At 40.2% G+C, this 16,749-nt stretch overlaps 1 protein-coding gene across 1 annotated transcript; it reads right to left on the minus strand.

The window, feature by feature from the left end:
* Nucleotides 1–204: 204 nt before the first annotated feature.
* LOC118430186 lies at nucleotides 205–16,144 on the minus strand. The gene is made up of 11 exons (XM_035840894.1): nucleotides 16,022–16,144; nucleotides 12,706–13,262; nucleotides 11,570–11,735; nucleotides 9,999–10,126; nucleotides 8,403–8,597; nucleotides 6,053–6,167; nucleotides 5,484–5,565; nucleotides 3,558–4,438; nucleotides 3,113–3,194; nucleotides 1,208–2,208; nucleotides 205–338 (listed from the first exon to the last, which is right to left on the minus strand). The coding sequence occupies exons 2-11, from the start codon at nucleotides 13,246–13,248 to the stop codon at nucleotides 205–207; spliced, it is 3,327 nt and encodes a 1,108-aa protein (XP_035696787.1). The 5' UTR covers nucleotides 13,249–13,262; nucleotides 16,022–16,144.
* Nucleotides 16,145–16,749: the final 605 nt, after the last annotated feature.

The following is a 16,749-nucleotide window of genomic DNA, read 5'->3' on the forward strand; positions in this document are numbered from 1 at the left end:
GTATTATGGCACCTGGAGGAATCATGAGAGTTGATGTTAACTATAAAGTGAAAAAATCTCAATTTCAGCAGTTCTTGCAACCATAAGAGATAGCTTTGTCCCTACTTTAGACCTACCAAAGTAAAGTAAGCATTACATTTAGTAGTGTGAATTCCAATGATTCTGCAAAAAGTGCACAAGTAGTGGACAGTTTTTTCAGCCTAATCACAAACCTGTTTTGTATCTCCATACAACGTGACCATCTTTCACACGTAAGGCATTGACATGACCGTCCTCCGTTCCAAAGTACACCACAGACTGATCAGGGCTGAAGGCAGGAGACGACCCGAGATCTTCCTCTGGAAGGGATAGGAGAAATGTAAGAAATGTCATTTCTTTGTGCTATCGCTTTTATCAATTTGTATCATCAATTATTGCTGCTGACTTCAGTACCAAGGACAGGTCCATTTGCGTCAGCATTGCATTCAGGACCAGCTGCAGATTTATTTTCTTGTGTCTGTATGTCATTAAGTAGGATTTTTATCCGTGGATGGTTTTCAGCACCAAGGACAGGTGCGCTTACCTGTGAGTGGATGGTGTCCAGCACCATGGATAAATTTGTTTATCTATGTGTATGGATGGTGTTCAGGACCAATGACAGATTTGTTTACCTATGTGTATGGATGGTGTTCAGCACCAAGGACAGGTGTGTTTGCCTGTGTATTGACCTTGTTCAACACCAAGGACATGTACTTGTGTGTTGATGGTGTGCAGCACCAGGGACAGGTGTGTTTACTTGTGTGTGGATGGTGTTCATTACCAAGGATAGGTATGTTCACCTGTGATTGGACAATTTTCAACATTAGGGACAGAGTTGTTTATATATGTGTATGTGGATGGTGTTCAAAACCAAGGAAAACACGTTTGCTTGTGTGGCTAGTGTTTAGCACTAGGAACAGCTGTTTGTGTGTGTTTGTGTGTGTAGTGTATTGCTGGTGTTCAACACCAATGACAGGTGTGTTTGCCTGTGTATTGACTTTGTTCAACAATTTTACTCATGTGTTGATGGTGTTCAAGGAAAATATGTTTGCTTGTGTGGCTAGTGTTCAGCACTAGGAACAGCTGTTTGTGTGTGTTTGGTATTCATTCTGTTTGTCCATGTACATGTATGTAAAAGGGCATTGAGTACCACTGCCATCAACATTGTCTTTAATTCATTTTCACTAACCTGTAGTAAATGTCCACTTGACTTTTCCTGTCTCCCCATCCAAGGCATACATCTTGCCATCATCAGAACCAATGAAAATTGTCTCATCTTCCAAATTCACCGGCTCGAATAACTTTGTCCTCTTCTGATCTTCATTGTCCTTTTGCACTTGGACATCTTCTTGTTGGTCGTCATCAGCACTTCCTACGATCCTGTTCCACTCTTCGTCATCTGTATATATTGAAGGTACTCCATCCTCGTCAATCTTGGCCGGTTTGATCTTTTCGTCTATGACACGGACACTGAGCTCGTTCAGTTCCATTTGGAGCACCTTAAGGTTGCTCAGAAGATGCTTCTCTTTAACCGACTTTGGGATGATGACGACACCCTTTTGCATGGCCCATCGCAGGACAATGTTGGCCACAGGGATGTCCAAGATTTTGGAAAGTTTCGCCAAAATGGGACTTGTCAAGACAGGGTTCTTCGCCCGTTCCACGATCTTCTTCCTAAACATCCAGTCCGTCCACATGCCACCCAGTGTGCTGTATCCCTGGTACACCATGCCGTGCTTTTCGCAGAACTCTCTCGTGGCCTCGTCGCGATAGAAAGGGTCAAACCAGTTCTGTACGACGGACACGGGTACCTCCGCCGTTGCCAGCAGCTTCTCCAAGTGTTTGGGGTAGAAGTTGCTGACTCCGAGGCTGCGAACTTTGCCCTCGTTGTGGAGCTCCTCCATGGCCTTCCAGGTCTCTTCCCATGATGCTTTGGGTTCATCCGGGGCACACTTAAAGTGGGGATCGCTGCAGTCTTGATCGTGGATCAAGAGTAGGTCGATGTAGTCCATACCAAGTTTCTCAAGGGACTCCTGGACCGAGTCGAGCGTCAGGTCGTGGCCAAAAAACCTTGGGGAGACCTTAGTGACGAGGAAGATGTCTTCTCGTGGGATGCCCGAGTCCTTAACGGCCCGACCAACCTCTTCTTCTGAGTGATAGCGATAGTACGACTGTGCTGTGTCAATCATTCTACAAAATAGGAAAAACAATAAAAAAAGTTAACGAAGGAACCTTGATTTAATCCAAAGGATAAAATTTTGAGTTACAGGCATAAAAAGTCATCATGTGATGCTTGTAACGTCGACTCTCATAGTTCTGACGGATAACTGATTAAAACATCATTAAAAAAGTTGGTTTTCTTAAAAAAACCTGAAACACCTGCCACAGATATCTGCAGTGCCCATACCTTGGGAATTACTGAAGCCACACGAGTAAGGTCTTTGTAATTCACCGTTTTCACAAACTTGTCCTAGCTTTTAGAGTACCTAGCAAGGTCAACATCACATGTAGCAGATGTTAATGACCTATTGAGACTCATCTAAGCATCCTATAGGAATATTTCTGATACAGCACATCATTAATAATTACATTCATGTCATACCTGTGACGCGAAAACGTTCGATACGGGTGTTCCGGACCGGCTGATAACTTTCCGTACGGCCTGGGTTTATCACACGGGCTCCATTCGAATAAATCGACCTGTTTCGAGTGGGCCGAGTACGGCACCATTGAAAGTTCGAATACCTGATTCGGACGTTGGAACATTACTGTTGCAACGCTTTTTTTTCGAGGGCAACAAATTTGTTCAACTTCTGGCGCATTTCGCATCAAAACAGTGGTTTTCTCAGGTGGGTATGACATAAATAAAATACAACACGGTGTATTCCGTATCACTCGAGGTACCAGCCCGACCGCGGGTCGGATCGCACGACGGCCAAGGTACATTCTATATGTATCTTGCCAATATATAAAGGATATACTGTTACAACCTGACTCCATGGTAGCAAGATTTTAGATGATTTTTAGATGACAACTTAACCCTTCAATCATACACCAGCCCCTCCTCCTCTTATGGTTTTGATTGACAGCTTACCTATATCCAGCTTTCAGTGCAAACAGCACCAGATCATATGTCTTATCCATCATCCCAGCTGTTCCGAGGCCAAAGACTGGAACTGCAAGAAAATTGATAGTACAATGTATCAATATTTTCTTTTATTCCATTCATCATTTTGTACTTCTGGTGATATCAGAAATTTGCCAAAAGCAATTCCTTAAACTAACAATAAACATGTAAAATAGAAACAGATACAATCATAAAGGAAAATGACTTTCTCTGAATGCTGTACAGAATTTAGTATTTTGCATCTACTGCAATGAACTTGAAAGAAACTTACATTGAATCTATTAATTGTTTAAAATTTAACTTAAATTTACAGATAAAGGAGACTCTTCTTTTTCTACAATATTTGAACAAGGCCAAAGATGATATTTTTGTACAGTTTTGTACCAATTATATTTTTGCACATGCAACATACTTGTGTGTCCACTTGGCATCCTGAAATCTGGGATATGAACTTCAGGTTGTTGCTCTACATTTCCCATGAGTCTGTTCACCGTAGCATCGTCTAAGATTGGCTCCCCGTCTTCGTCAATCTCCACGGGAACGGCGTCTTCATCGATCCAATCCATGAGGTGGTCGCTCAGGTCCATCTCCAGAATATTCAAGTTGTTCATGATGTGTTTTTCATTCACAGCCTTGGGGATCACCACCACGTCCTTCTGTATGGCCCAGCGTAGAACAATATTGGGTATTGAAAAATCCAACGGCACTGCAATTCTATGGAACACGTAATGCGAAAGAACGGGGTTGACCATGGAAGGGTCGTCAATCATTTCCGCCCACCGCGTTCCCAGCGTACTGTACCCCTGGTAGACGATGCCACGCTGACGACAGAAATCCCTCGTTGCCTCGTCGCGGTAGAACGGGTCGAACCAGTTCTGTACCAGCGAGACAGGCACCTCCGCCATGGACATCAGCTTGTTCAGATGTTTGGGGTAGAAGTTGCTGACTCCAAGGCTCCGTATCTTCCCCTCTCTGTGGAGCTCTTCCATGGCCTTCCAGCTCTCTTCCCAAGACGCCGTCGGATTATCCTTGGGGCATTCGAAGGAATCGTCATCACCATCTTCATCAGCCTCCTCCATACAGTCTGGCGAGTGGATCAGAAAAAGGTCGATGTACTCGGTGCCGAGTTTGTCAAGAGACACGTCGACGGACTTCTTGGTCGAACTGAAGCCGAAGAACTTTGGAGCCAGTTTGGTGATGATGAAGATGTCTTCCCGGGGGACGCCCGAATCCTTGATGGCTCGGCCGATAGATTCCTCGGAGTAACGGTAGGACTGCGCTGTGTCGATCATCCTGTACAGATGGAAAACGTAAATGTCAAGGAAAGATTTCTCCTCATCCCTCCTTCGAGCCAAGCAACATTAAATCAAATGACCCACCCATCAATCAATCAATGAACAAATCCATGGATCAATCAATCAATCATGTGGCAGCACATTGCCAAGTTTCTGTTTTATTTAATAGACCAGAACCTAGAGGTCTAGGGTTCAAATTCCCTGACAAGACCCAGTGTTGAGCTCTTGGGAAAGGCACTTCACACAAATTTCCACACGTCACTCACGGAACGGTGAAAATGGCCAACCCAACTTTGTTTAGAGATGTTTCTCAGATAGGACATCAAATGGAGGACCTTGTTTGAGGAGAGCCACACCTCCAGCACATAAAAGAAGCCAAACTTGATAGTCTCTTCATCATTAATTTTCTTGAGTGTTATTTCTTAGAAACATTTGTCCAATCAAGGAGGTCTTTATCAAACCTGCTTGGTGCCATGGTATACAGTAGTTTGAATGAAGAAAAGTAATTGATCAAAGTTATCTTAGCATAATCTGTCAAAGAAAGGTAATTTTGGAATCAGATAATATACAACAACATATATAGCAAGTCAGTTCCCATGCTGTTTCTGCAGCAGGCCTTTCTTTAATGGAGGTGTTGCTAGCCCTTCCTTTAACTTGATTGCCTTGAGGCACCTTCTTAAATATGAAACACCCATTTTACATCCCGCCCAAAAGACCCAAGATTAAATCTTAGTCTATATTAAGTCAATAGACGAAGTTTGACTTAAGTTTAGAGACTTGATAAAAATGACTATCAACTTTTCTCTACGTCGCTCTTGCTATTTTCTTGGACAAAAAAGCCTCAAAACATGTGAAGGTCTGCTGCCATAGTGTTGGTATAATCTACTCATTTTCTAATCGGTCCAACTCCAATCCACTAGATTTCTTATTAATAATCTTAAGGTCCAATTTTTCCAGATCGGTCCAACAAGAAAAAAATGGTTTTGTACCGGTACACCGTACCCAACTCTATTAGTAATCACTAATAAATGTGATAACCTCACCTGTAGCCAGACTTAAGTGCGAATAACACAGCATCGTATGTCTTCTGGTACATCTGTGCTGTGCCTAAACCGAGTACAGGAACTGAAAATGGAAAAAAAGAAGAAATGAATACAAAAGATATTTTGCATCATTTTAAAAATTGGACTAGTGTACAATTACACGTACAGTCAAAACTGCTCAACTGCTCAAGTGTCACAGTACAAAATCAAATTTGTGACAATCTCTGCATTAAAAAAACATGGTGTGATGTACAGAATGCATGCAGAATACACTGTATTGTGTTCTTTTCATGTCATACAAGGCCTTTATAAACACAGATGTGAAGTGTCCCAGAAGTGGAGAAAATTTGGCTTATCAAATGAAAATTATCTTAGACAGTGACATCAAATAGAATGTACGAATCTGGTATTCAAATTTCTGACAATGGGGCATGTAAGGTGCGTTTCAATTATTTGATGGAAGCCAAATGGCAATTGTAATACAATTGGAAGCCCAAGCAATATGTTATTATAATGACTGATCCAGAATGCTATCACAACCAAAGTATGGCATGAATTATGACTCTTACTAGTATATCCGCTAGGCATCTTCTTGTCCGCAATTGGTTCAACTTCCTTCATTTCACCTGTTTGGTAGCCATTAATCCAGTTTTCCTGTATTTCTTGAGGCAATGACTTTATTATCTAAAGCACAAAAAGGTAACATCATTTTTAGTACATCAAGTTTAGAATCATCATCATCATCTTTCGTCCCTGCCAGGCAGGGTTTTATAGATACAGGAAGATACAATGTACATGTTTCCCCTGACCAAAGGTGTTGCCTATTACGACCAAAAAAAGCAACTTTGACATGGAATGTTGTAAATATGATGTTTTACAAAATGAGCTACTGTAAATGCATTTAAGTTCGTGGGGATTTAATTTTGCGGTAGCGGGAAAAAAGGATTTCTTGCAGTTGTTTTAAGTTCGTGGCAACACCATAGACTGCAGTCTCATACCATTATAGAAAAATTGTTCGCGGTGGTTTTAAGTTCACTTCACCGCGAAAACCGCGAACATTAATCCACCACGAACATTTCTGCATTTACAGTATTCCCATTTCTTTGTTTATATAATATTAAGACTTAGTTCATTGTAAATGTATAATAGATATCAAGAGAGTCAATACCACAGGCAGATTTGACTATAAATGAAAAATGTATCTTTAGATGAGATTATTCTTTTAATGTAAGGCCATACCAATTTAATTTGTTGGTTCTCGGAATCGCCGCTTCTATTTTTCCCAATTTCAAAAAAAAAAAAAAAATCCATGAGGTTATTTGCATGTTCATGAGAACTCATTTGCATGTTCGTGAGAGTTACATGGCCCCATTACCTGGTACCTACAAGTTGCTGGACAAACTTCGGCTCAGTTAAACAAAACTTCTGAAACAAGTACTGGACATGCAAAAACAACTATCACCTGCTTATGTTTTCCTTTGTGTTGTAAATCATCGAAAACCACCAATAGATCGTGAAATTTGTGCTGAAAAATGACGATTCGGCAAACCAAAATGGCCGCCATGTAGCCAGTCACAAGTATGTAAATGAGATGCAATTTCATGCAAATGAGCACGCCTCTAGCGTTTTTTGCTTAAACTGCAGCTTTCACAAAGAGAACAATGAATCAGATGTTTCAGGCACTCTTATTTTTTGGGTGAAATGAAGTCATTTTCTTGTTGCTAACATACATTAGACATTATACTATGCTAAAAAAGTTTTTCAACCTTTTTAAAAGTTTTTTAATGTTATTAATGATTTACTATGATGATTTATTACAACTGTTAAGCTTTATTACTGTGTGTACTTCTGTAATACTGCACATTATTTTGCATTTGTATTGTTGAAATTAAATATAAAATGTATGCTTACATGCAAATTTTTCATGTAATTGTAACTGGATAAGTATTCTGCCACACATATACCATGGTTTCAGGTCTGGAATTACCAACCTGAAACTCTGGACCTGAATCCAGACTTGTTGCAGGTTTTTTTTTTTTTTTTTTTTCGCCCTGTCGCTCCAACTTTTTTCTGAAAAAATCCGAGAACCAACAAATTAAATTGGTATGGCCTAAGCATAAAAAGCAATAAAACCTATATTGTATTTTGTTAGTTGTATTGCTTGTCTGAAAATTTTGAATTTATTGCACAATTAATTGTACAATTATGACATTGTGCTGAATTATGTACTCACTGTTTAGGATTTTGTAGATAGCTAGAGAATTTTAGATTAGTTCTGAACAGAGACAGATACTTTTTTTCTGTATCTTTCCTTCAACGTAGAATAAATGGAAAGTTTTGAGTTATTTTGGATAGAAGAATGCCATTCTTGTATGTACAGTCAAACCTGTCTATAGCGGCCACTCAAGGGACTGGAGAAATATGGCCACTATAGAAAGGTGGCTACTACTAATAGAGAAAATGTTGATCAATTGACCATGAGCAAGCTACACATGATTTCAGTTCCCACCAATCTTTCTCACCAAGTAACATTGTCTCGATCGGTAAATTCACCGACAAAGACTTGCACTTTAATGCTCAAGGCATGCATACCTTCTGCTACCGCCAAAATGACCCTGCGGGGAACTCCAAATCCTCGCAAACTACAATTTCAAACTCGGTGCAGGGTGACATAAGGCTGCAGTTAATGGTTGCAATAGGCAGTGTTTCTGTATCTACGGGACCGGAAATCGTGAATCCGTGGCCGCGTTGGACAGGCTAAGCCTATTTCTTAATCATTACAAATGTGTTAGGGACCGACAAAAAGTGGCCACTATGGCCAGGTGGCTGCTATGCAATTTAGGTGGCCGCTAATACAGGTGTGACTGTATATCCTGTAAATGCAGTCATAAATGGTCGGTTAGCATATATTACATGTACCTCACTCAATGTCTCAGGAAGACCTTGTGAACAGTGGATCTCTTCTGGTTCCTCCTTCACACACCGTAAGAATACCTCCGTGCTCTCGGCAATCATCAGATCGGGGTCGACCTCTTCCTCAACTCTATCATTACATTCGCTAAATTGTTGAAACCAAATGCTGAAGGCAATGTTGGGGTCTCCCTCTGACCGTACCTTAAAAAAAAGAATAGAACCTGAAGTGAATTTCAAAGTGATCTCAAGTCAGCTCACTCAAAAGCTACTCAGGTCGTGACAGAGAAAACAGATGCTACAGTTTTGTTTTAATAGCCAGATTTACATAATATTAACTCTTTTTGACCTAAGGACATTATGAAGAGTGGGCCTAAATGGCTTAACGTCCTGGCCAAAGGACTGCGACCCTTGCCTGGCTGACAGTACCGCAAGTGAGAACAGCCTTGATTCAAACTCATGGCTTCATAGTCCAGAGGCACTGACCACCGGACTAGACACGCTACCTTCAAACAATGTGATCACGTTATCATCATCATAGAGAAATCAGCTAAGTAGACCAATTACAAGACTATATGATATAATTTATTAGCTAAGGGCACAACCCACCGTACATGCAAATACGTGCTGCCTACATGCCAAAATGTGGGCAGTCTTTTGGGATCCGTAAGTAGTAAGTACCGCCTCCGTACGAACTCGTAGGGAATCCGATGGATTTTGGAGCACACAGACATGCCGTAGAACTTAACGTGCAGGCAAAACTTTATGTGCCATCGGGCTGCGGATTCGCCTCCCCCCCCCCCGTACGTGTCAGTACCGGCAACGCGCCTGCCCTGTACAGTCTGAAGGTTTTCAGAAATACGTGGTGGACGTAGCCTCTCAAAAAAATGTACGGACAAATTGCACGTACGGCGGGTTGTGCCCTTAGCTTGATTGGGTTAAATCTCATGGTGCTCTTTGGTGTGACAAATTAGCAGTGGGTTTTGATGTTATATGTACAGGAATCAGGCCTCCCAAATAGCTAAGATATAATGCTACAATGTAAGAGTCCTTTCAGAATCTGTGATGTCATGACCCCTTCTACGTTTTTCCCACCGAAGTGTACACAGCAGACATTTGATATAAAGAAATTTAAGATGTTTTCAAAAAAAGAGACAAACTTTTTACATGGACGATTGTCCACGGGGTAACCTACATCCATTGTTAAGTCGATGGACGTTGGTTTTAAACTGCAGCATATTGAAAATATTGCATTAGTGAAAACCTGACTGTCCATTGGCTTGATAATTAACGTTAGTTCACCTTTATCCGCCTTTAACCTATATCCGTTGTGTTGCTAAACAGGATATCCAGGGATATTAAATCGATGGACAGTAGTTTCAAATTGTACTATTTTCAAGATATTGCCATTCGGAACCATCATCTGTCGACTTGATATCCCTGGATACATTGTGCTTAAAAAGAATGGATAAAGGTTACCCTGCGGATAAAGGTGAACTAGCGTTACCTAAACACACCCGTTTTAAAAATAACATCTGATATACAATTGTAGGTTACCCCACAAATAAAGTTGTACTAGGGTGAGAGGAAGTTTTATTTCATTACCTGGTGATACCAAAATTGTGGAACAAATAACATGTCCCCTGCTTCCAGCTCAGCAATGGTATAGTCCACCTCAGCGACAAGTGGGAACCTGACCAGGTCAATCTCTTCTGGGTCCAGCGGTGCTAAACCTGATGTCATAGAACATTGAAGGAACTTTGTGACGAAAATCTTATCTGGCGCTCTCGCGAAGCTCTGTCGTACAGTAGACACCAATGCTTTTTCTTGTTTATCTTGTTTTGCTTCCTCACAGAAAATTTATCGTAGAAAAATGTGCTTGTCCATGGGTTTTAAAGAAAAAATGAGATTTGTTTTCTTGTATTTCCAAAAATGCTTTTCTTGTTTATCTTGTTTGGCTTCCTCACAGAAAATTTATCTTCCAGGAAGAAAAAAAATCTTGTATTTCTTATGAGTTGAATCTGGTTAGAAAAAAAACAAGATTTTCTAGAATTTTTTTCTATAAGAAAAAATAAGAAGATTTTGCTTAACTGTCTAGAAGATTTTTGAAGTTTCTCGTTTTGCTTGAATTTTATTCTCAATTTTCTTCCTGCAAGAATATTTGTCTTCATACAAGAATTGACCATGGGGTAAGCAAAATAAGAAAAAATCATTTTTGGTAGTGTACTGGAACACTTTTCTAGTGTGCTTTGGTGTTTTTGCCTTTCCTTAATTGTGCTTTAATTAAGATTACCCAAGGAAAATAAAATAAATGTATGTTCCAATGAGTAGTTACACTGCAAAATTTTACTTTCCATTGCTATCCTCTCTAGAGCCACTGAAATGCGTGACCATAAGAAATAGGACACCTGACAAAACATGATTTACTTTTCTGTCTAAGATAATGTTACAATAATTTGAAATGGATCAATGACGTTGAAAAGGTTAGGGAAGGGTGCCCTTAATAGAATATACTTTGTGACACTCGTGACAATTTGTTTTTAAATTACCCTTGCCAATCGCAAAGTTTGTTAGCAGTAAAATGTTTTAACGCCCTTCACTACCAAAAATGATTTTTTTTTGTGTATCTTGTTTTTCTTCCTCACAGAAAATTTATCTTCCAAGAAGAAAATTATTCTGTCCCCAAGAAATCTTAGCAAATGGTGCTTATCCATGGGGCAAGCAAATTTTTGCTTGAATTTTGTAGACATTTTTGAGATTAATATTCTTACACGAAGAATACTTTTCTTACATCAAGAGCAGAAATTCTTGTATTTCTTAAGAGTTATAAAAAAGCAAGCATTTCTAGAATCTTTTTCTTGCATCATAAGAAAAAACAAGAAGATTTTGCTTAAAGTTCTTAGGTGTGAGAAACATTTTCTTTACCAAAGAAGAATAAGAAAATTGTTCTTTGCGTGAGAATTAAGATTTTTTGGTAGATTCTTGTTTTGCTTAGAATTTTATTCTACATTTTCTTCTTGCAAGAACATTTTTTTCATATAAGAATTGTCCATTGGGTAAGCAAAACAAGCAAAAATCATTTATGGTAGTGTTCATAAAATAATCTCACTGATAGCCCTTGTAAGCGTTTCCCTACTGGCACCTCAGTGAATAGCACCAGAGCCTCATGAACATACCTGGCAGCACGGTGAAGTCGTTCATATACAGATGGTTGGAGAACTTGGGGTCGATGACCAGGACGGTTTTCTTCCCGGACACCAACGTCAGGATGTTGTCTACTCCGTCATGGTGGATCACGTAACTGGTGTTCCCTGAACTGTACAGCATGTTTATACCTGTCAGCTGGGAGAGGGAACAGCACATTTTTAATTAATCACCTTCAAACCTTGGAGATGATAGCTGTACAGCATGTTTATACCTGTTAGCTGGGAGAGGAAACAGCACATTATCACTTTAACCCTGTCTGCTGGGAGAGGGAACAGCACATTATCACTTTAACCCTGTCTGCTGGGAGAGGGAACAGCACATTATCACTTTAACCCTGTCTGCTGGGAGAGGGAACAGCACATTATCACTTTAACCCTGTCTGCTGGGAGAGGGAACAGCACATTATCACTTTAACCCTGTCTGCTGGGAGAGGAAACAGCACATTATCACTTTAACCCTGTCAGCTGGGATAGGGAACAGCACATTATCACTTTAACCCTGTCTGCTGGGAGAGGGAACAGCACATTATCACTTTAACCTTAGACATGTTACCTGTACAGTATGTTTATACCTGTCAGCTGGGAGAGGGAACAGCACATTATCACTTTAACCCTGTCTGCTGGGATAGGGAACAGCACATTATCACTTTAACCCTGCACATGTTACCTGTACAGCATGTTTATACCTGTAAGCTGAGAGAGGGAACAGCACATTATCACTTTAACCCTGTCAGCTGGGATAGGGAACAGCACATTATCACTTTAACCCTGGACATGATAGCTGTATAGCATATAACTGTTAGCTGGGAGAGGGAACAGCACATTTACCATTATCACTTTAACCCTGCTCTAATCACTTTAAATTGTGCATATTCAACATACTATTGGCCTTCCTCAAAGCTATTGTCAGATAGAAAATTCTGACTTGACTTTTCCTGTGTCAAAGTCCGCAACTGGAATGACCACAGTGATTGTATTTCAAAAGAAATCTGCCAGAGGGCCAAAACTTACAAACAAACATTAACAAACAAACACACATGTACCTGAAATCATATTACTTGGCAAAGGTGCAAAATAAATACAAAATACAAACAAATCATCCTTACCAAAGCAGCCTGCTCAGGACAGGCCAGACATTTTGGTAACTCCATGTCTTTGTAGAACCGACTTGAGATGCCCATGGGAGAGTCCAGATACACCGGTTCCTCACGGTAAATCTTCAAGAAATCTCTGACCTTCATCCTCTTCTTGAAGGCAAAGTCGCTCTTCCAGACCTTCCGGAAGTCCACCTTCATCACTTCGTCTCCGTATTCCTCCACGAAGGACTCTGGGTTTCCGGGCCAGTTTTGAACGGACGGCCAGTGAGCTGCGCCCCCCCTCATGAGTAGGGGGGTGCCCGTTCTGATGTAGTCGCGATAAAACGTCTCCGGGTCGGGCACGGTGTGGACGACTTGGACCATCCCGGATGGCGGTTTGTGGCAGCCGAACGGCTTCATGTGGCATTTTTGCAGAATTGGGCTGTCCGCGGCGACAACATCGCAACGTTGTGGCGCGACAAACAAGGAGACGATGATGACTAAGTACCTCCAGCAGGACCCCCACATCAGTGATCTACTGTTTACCGTCATGTTGAAGGATGGTGTTCTCATACGTTCATTCTAACCTGGAAATACATGAAAGAGAAATAATTTTCTGTGGAAGAGGAATTATGGTTTCAACATTACGCAGCCTCCAACATATCTTGGTTACAGATCGTCATCACAAGTGTTTAACAATTTACACAGTATGTAACATTCACAATGCAAAGTTTGGATTGTCTGTAGTGGATGCTACAAGTACTGTAAATGCATTTAAGTTCGCAGGGATTTAATTTCCCGGTAGCCGGAAAAAAAGACTTTTCGCGGTGGTTTTAAGTTTGCGGTAGCACCATGCACTGTTCTGTAGTCTCTTACTGCCATGGATAAATGTTCATGGTGGTTTTTAATTTGTGGTGAAGCGGCCACCGCAAAAACTGCAAACATCAAACCACCACAAAAGTTTCTGCATTTACAGTAGGCGCCAAAGGGCATTTATACAGACTACAGAGGGCTGTACAGACTACTTTCCAACTTGAAGTCAAATCAACCATGTTTCTGACATGATTGAGCTTCAAAATATATTGCCATATGCCTTGCCAGATATAGATCATAGGCTGAACAATACTTAAAATAGACATATCCAACATGGAATGGATATAACTTACTGTACTAAAAAGAGCCAACATATAACGCTGGTTCACCTTTATCCGAGGGTATCCTATATTCGTTGTTTGTACAAAAAACGTATTTAGGGATATAGACTAATAGAGTCGACGGACGGTAGGAACATTGTGAAATATTGCAAATTTGAAACCACTGTCAGTAGGCTTAATACTCCTAAATGTGCTGTTTTTAAAGACAACGGATAAAGGTCACCCCACGGATAAAGATGAACTAGCGTTACAACTGTTACTGATTACTATTAGAAAATTCCTAATACTAGTCAAACCTGTGTATTAGGAGGGGATGGCTGAGCTACAGTTGACAGACCAGACTGCGTCTACAGACTAAAGTTGATCACATTACTGAGAAATAAGGGGATGGGGGTGCAATTATCCTCATGTATTATGTAGTAGGAGCTCAATAATGTAATGATGTGGTGTATGTAACGTTATGCAAGTGTATGTACAGAAGGACAATTTAGTAATTGTAAAACCCCTTTAAGAACAAGATTTTCTCAGCAATGTTGATTTTAACTAAATATTACTGAAATATTTTAAGTACAATGTATTTTGAATAAGGCAAAGCAAATTCGGCTAAACATTTTGTTTGAAGTTAAAGTTTTTTTTTCTTCTGGATGAAAAGAAATGGGAAATTCATGTAATGTTAAATCCATACTGCTTTTCAGTGGCACTTCTTTGGACTTGTCACTTGATGCAATGTTCTACGGGCCATTAGTATAATGCAATTACCCTATACATGTACAGTACCCACATATTAAATCTATTTAGTAAAGTAAACATAGAGGCACTTTAGCCTGCATAGCTACCATACCCTTTGATGGGTTTAAAATGACATTTTCCATTTTCTCACAGTCGTGACACAATAATAACATTTTGTTCATGTCACACGCCCCAAACGGTGACTGAGCTTGGGTAACCAACTTTTTGCAAACGAAAAAGTTACTATCAAAAATGATCCAGTATCAGCATACTGTACAATATGCACATGTTAATCTATAAACTGGTTGTACCACTTTAAGTTGACCACATGTGGGTAATTTTACATTCAAATGACCAATTATCATTCCAGGTTAAGACAACATGATGAGGGCACATTTAATTGCCGTGGGAGGGGTTGAATGACCAGAATGACCCACTTGGTCAAGAGGAGTGGCAGTTGTGATGATACAAAAACTTCTGGTGACTTTTTGATACAATTACAACCTTTCATGTCATTTTCTCGCTGTTGTCATTCTTTTATTATTATTTTTTAACATGTAACATTACAGTACAATCCCTCCCATGAGAAAATTTAGCAATAAGCCGTATCACAGAGATCAGAACGCATGTGCGGAAACAGGAATTCTCGGTAGTATGTCAAATGCAAAGGCCCTGAGAACGAAAACATTCCTTGTCTCTTGAACCATTGTTTTGATTTACCTAACAATGTCCACATAAATTGTACAGGTTTTGTTCTTTAACGAGACCTTAACATTTGACATATTACCTACTAGAATTCCTGTCGCCGCACATGTGTCTATGTGGAAGGGGTTATAGTGTCACTAGGCAGCCAGAAAACATTTAGGATTTCCCTCCAAGGGTCTTCTTCAGACAGTTTAGCAGGTAACATTTTGCACAGATGCCATTTTTGCAAGCAGAGTATGGTAACAGCTCTACAAAGAACGTTTAACTTAAGGTCATATAGTTACGCAACTTTTCCCTTGACCTACAAATCATGTTTTAAGAAATCCAGAAAAATATCAAACCTCGACCTTAACTTAACTGTTAAGTTAACATATGATTATGATTGAAACTTTCAAAGTTTTGTCACTGTTTTAAGTGTTTATACCACCCCAGCCTATACTAGTAATTATCGCTGTGCTTAAATGACAGTGTATCATAAACTAGTTTAAGGAAGATTATTGTAAAGAATCACCGAATGCTGACTTACTTACTAGTGAGGTACCTGTGAAGTATCATAGGTTGGGTACTGGAAGCATTTGTTCATAACAAGTATCTATCAAGCTTATCGCTTATAAGTTAAAAGGCCAAAACATAATTTACAGTGATTCCCAACTTATGATCCATCGAATTACTACGATAAATGGGCTGTATCGTCTTCCTAAATATTGTTGAGAACTTAAACGAAGGCATTAAAAGCTTAAAGTCGTGCCAAAACTCACCTGTTATGGATGACACGACTACTTGACAAACTTGTTCTGCAGGAGTCTCTTTTGCAACAAAGTTACACTTCCGCGTTCTACACATGTGTGTGCATTTACGACAGTTTCCGGTTTCCGGCACATTACTGAGACCGTCTACCAACGACATCTAGCGGTTCTTTTGCAAAGCACAACGAGTAAGTGGAGCTGCAGTTGTTGCGACGGCCAAAGGAAGGGCCCGACCAACCGCCTGCATATCATTGACATCCCGGCGGTAGTCCGACAACTAGGATGATACATTTTCTGCTTCTTCGTACCGCTTAATATTTTTGCCACTCTGAACTTAGTAAGACCTAGTACATACAAGGGACTACTAGTACTGTATTGTATTACTAGCTAGTATTAACGGTAACCCAAAACAAACTTTACAAAGTCACGATAGGGTTTCATCGAAATTGTTCATGATACAGGACAATTTTACCTTGTATGTCGCCAAAACAAGGGCTTGAATTCAGCCCCTATATTTTGTCAAAATGAAGCTAGCTTTTCATTTAAACAACAATGGAGTTAGGGATTCGTCTTAAGTCTCTACCATATGGTCCTCGGTCACACAAAGTTGGTCTCAGTCTCGCGGCGAAGCTCTTAAATTATTCAACTCCACCGCTGAAACGCGCTACACTGTTTAAGGTATTTCACAGACGGGTAATTTCAGCTGTTCCACAAGTGATACCTGTAATATCCCTGCCACT

The sequence above is a fragment of the Branchiostoma floridae genome, chromosome 14 (assembly GCF_000003815.2).
Source record: "Branchiostoma floridae strain S238N-H82 chromosome 14, Bfl_VNyyK, whole genome shotgun sequence".
Taxonomy (NCBI): Eukaryota; Metazoa; Chordata; class Leptocardii; order Amphioxiformes; family Branchiostomatidae; genus Branchiostoma; species Branchiostoma floridae.

Bases quoted from the DNA above. Each gene is read 5' to 3' on its own strand.
- LOC118430186 (XM_035840894.1), bottom strand. From the start codon at position 13,248: ATGAGAACACCATCCTTCAACATGACGGTAAACAGTAGATCACTGATG. The intron at 8,598-9,998 runs GTAATGAAATAA...CTTTTTTTTAAG, and splicing joins CACAATTTTGGTATCACCAG to GTACGGTCAGAGGGAGACCC. The intron at 6,168-8,402 runs GTACATGTAATA...TTTGTGCTTTAG, and splicing joins TTCCTGAGACATTGAGTGAG to ATAATAAAGTCATTGCCTCA.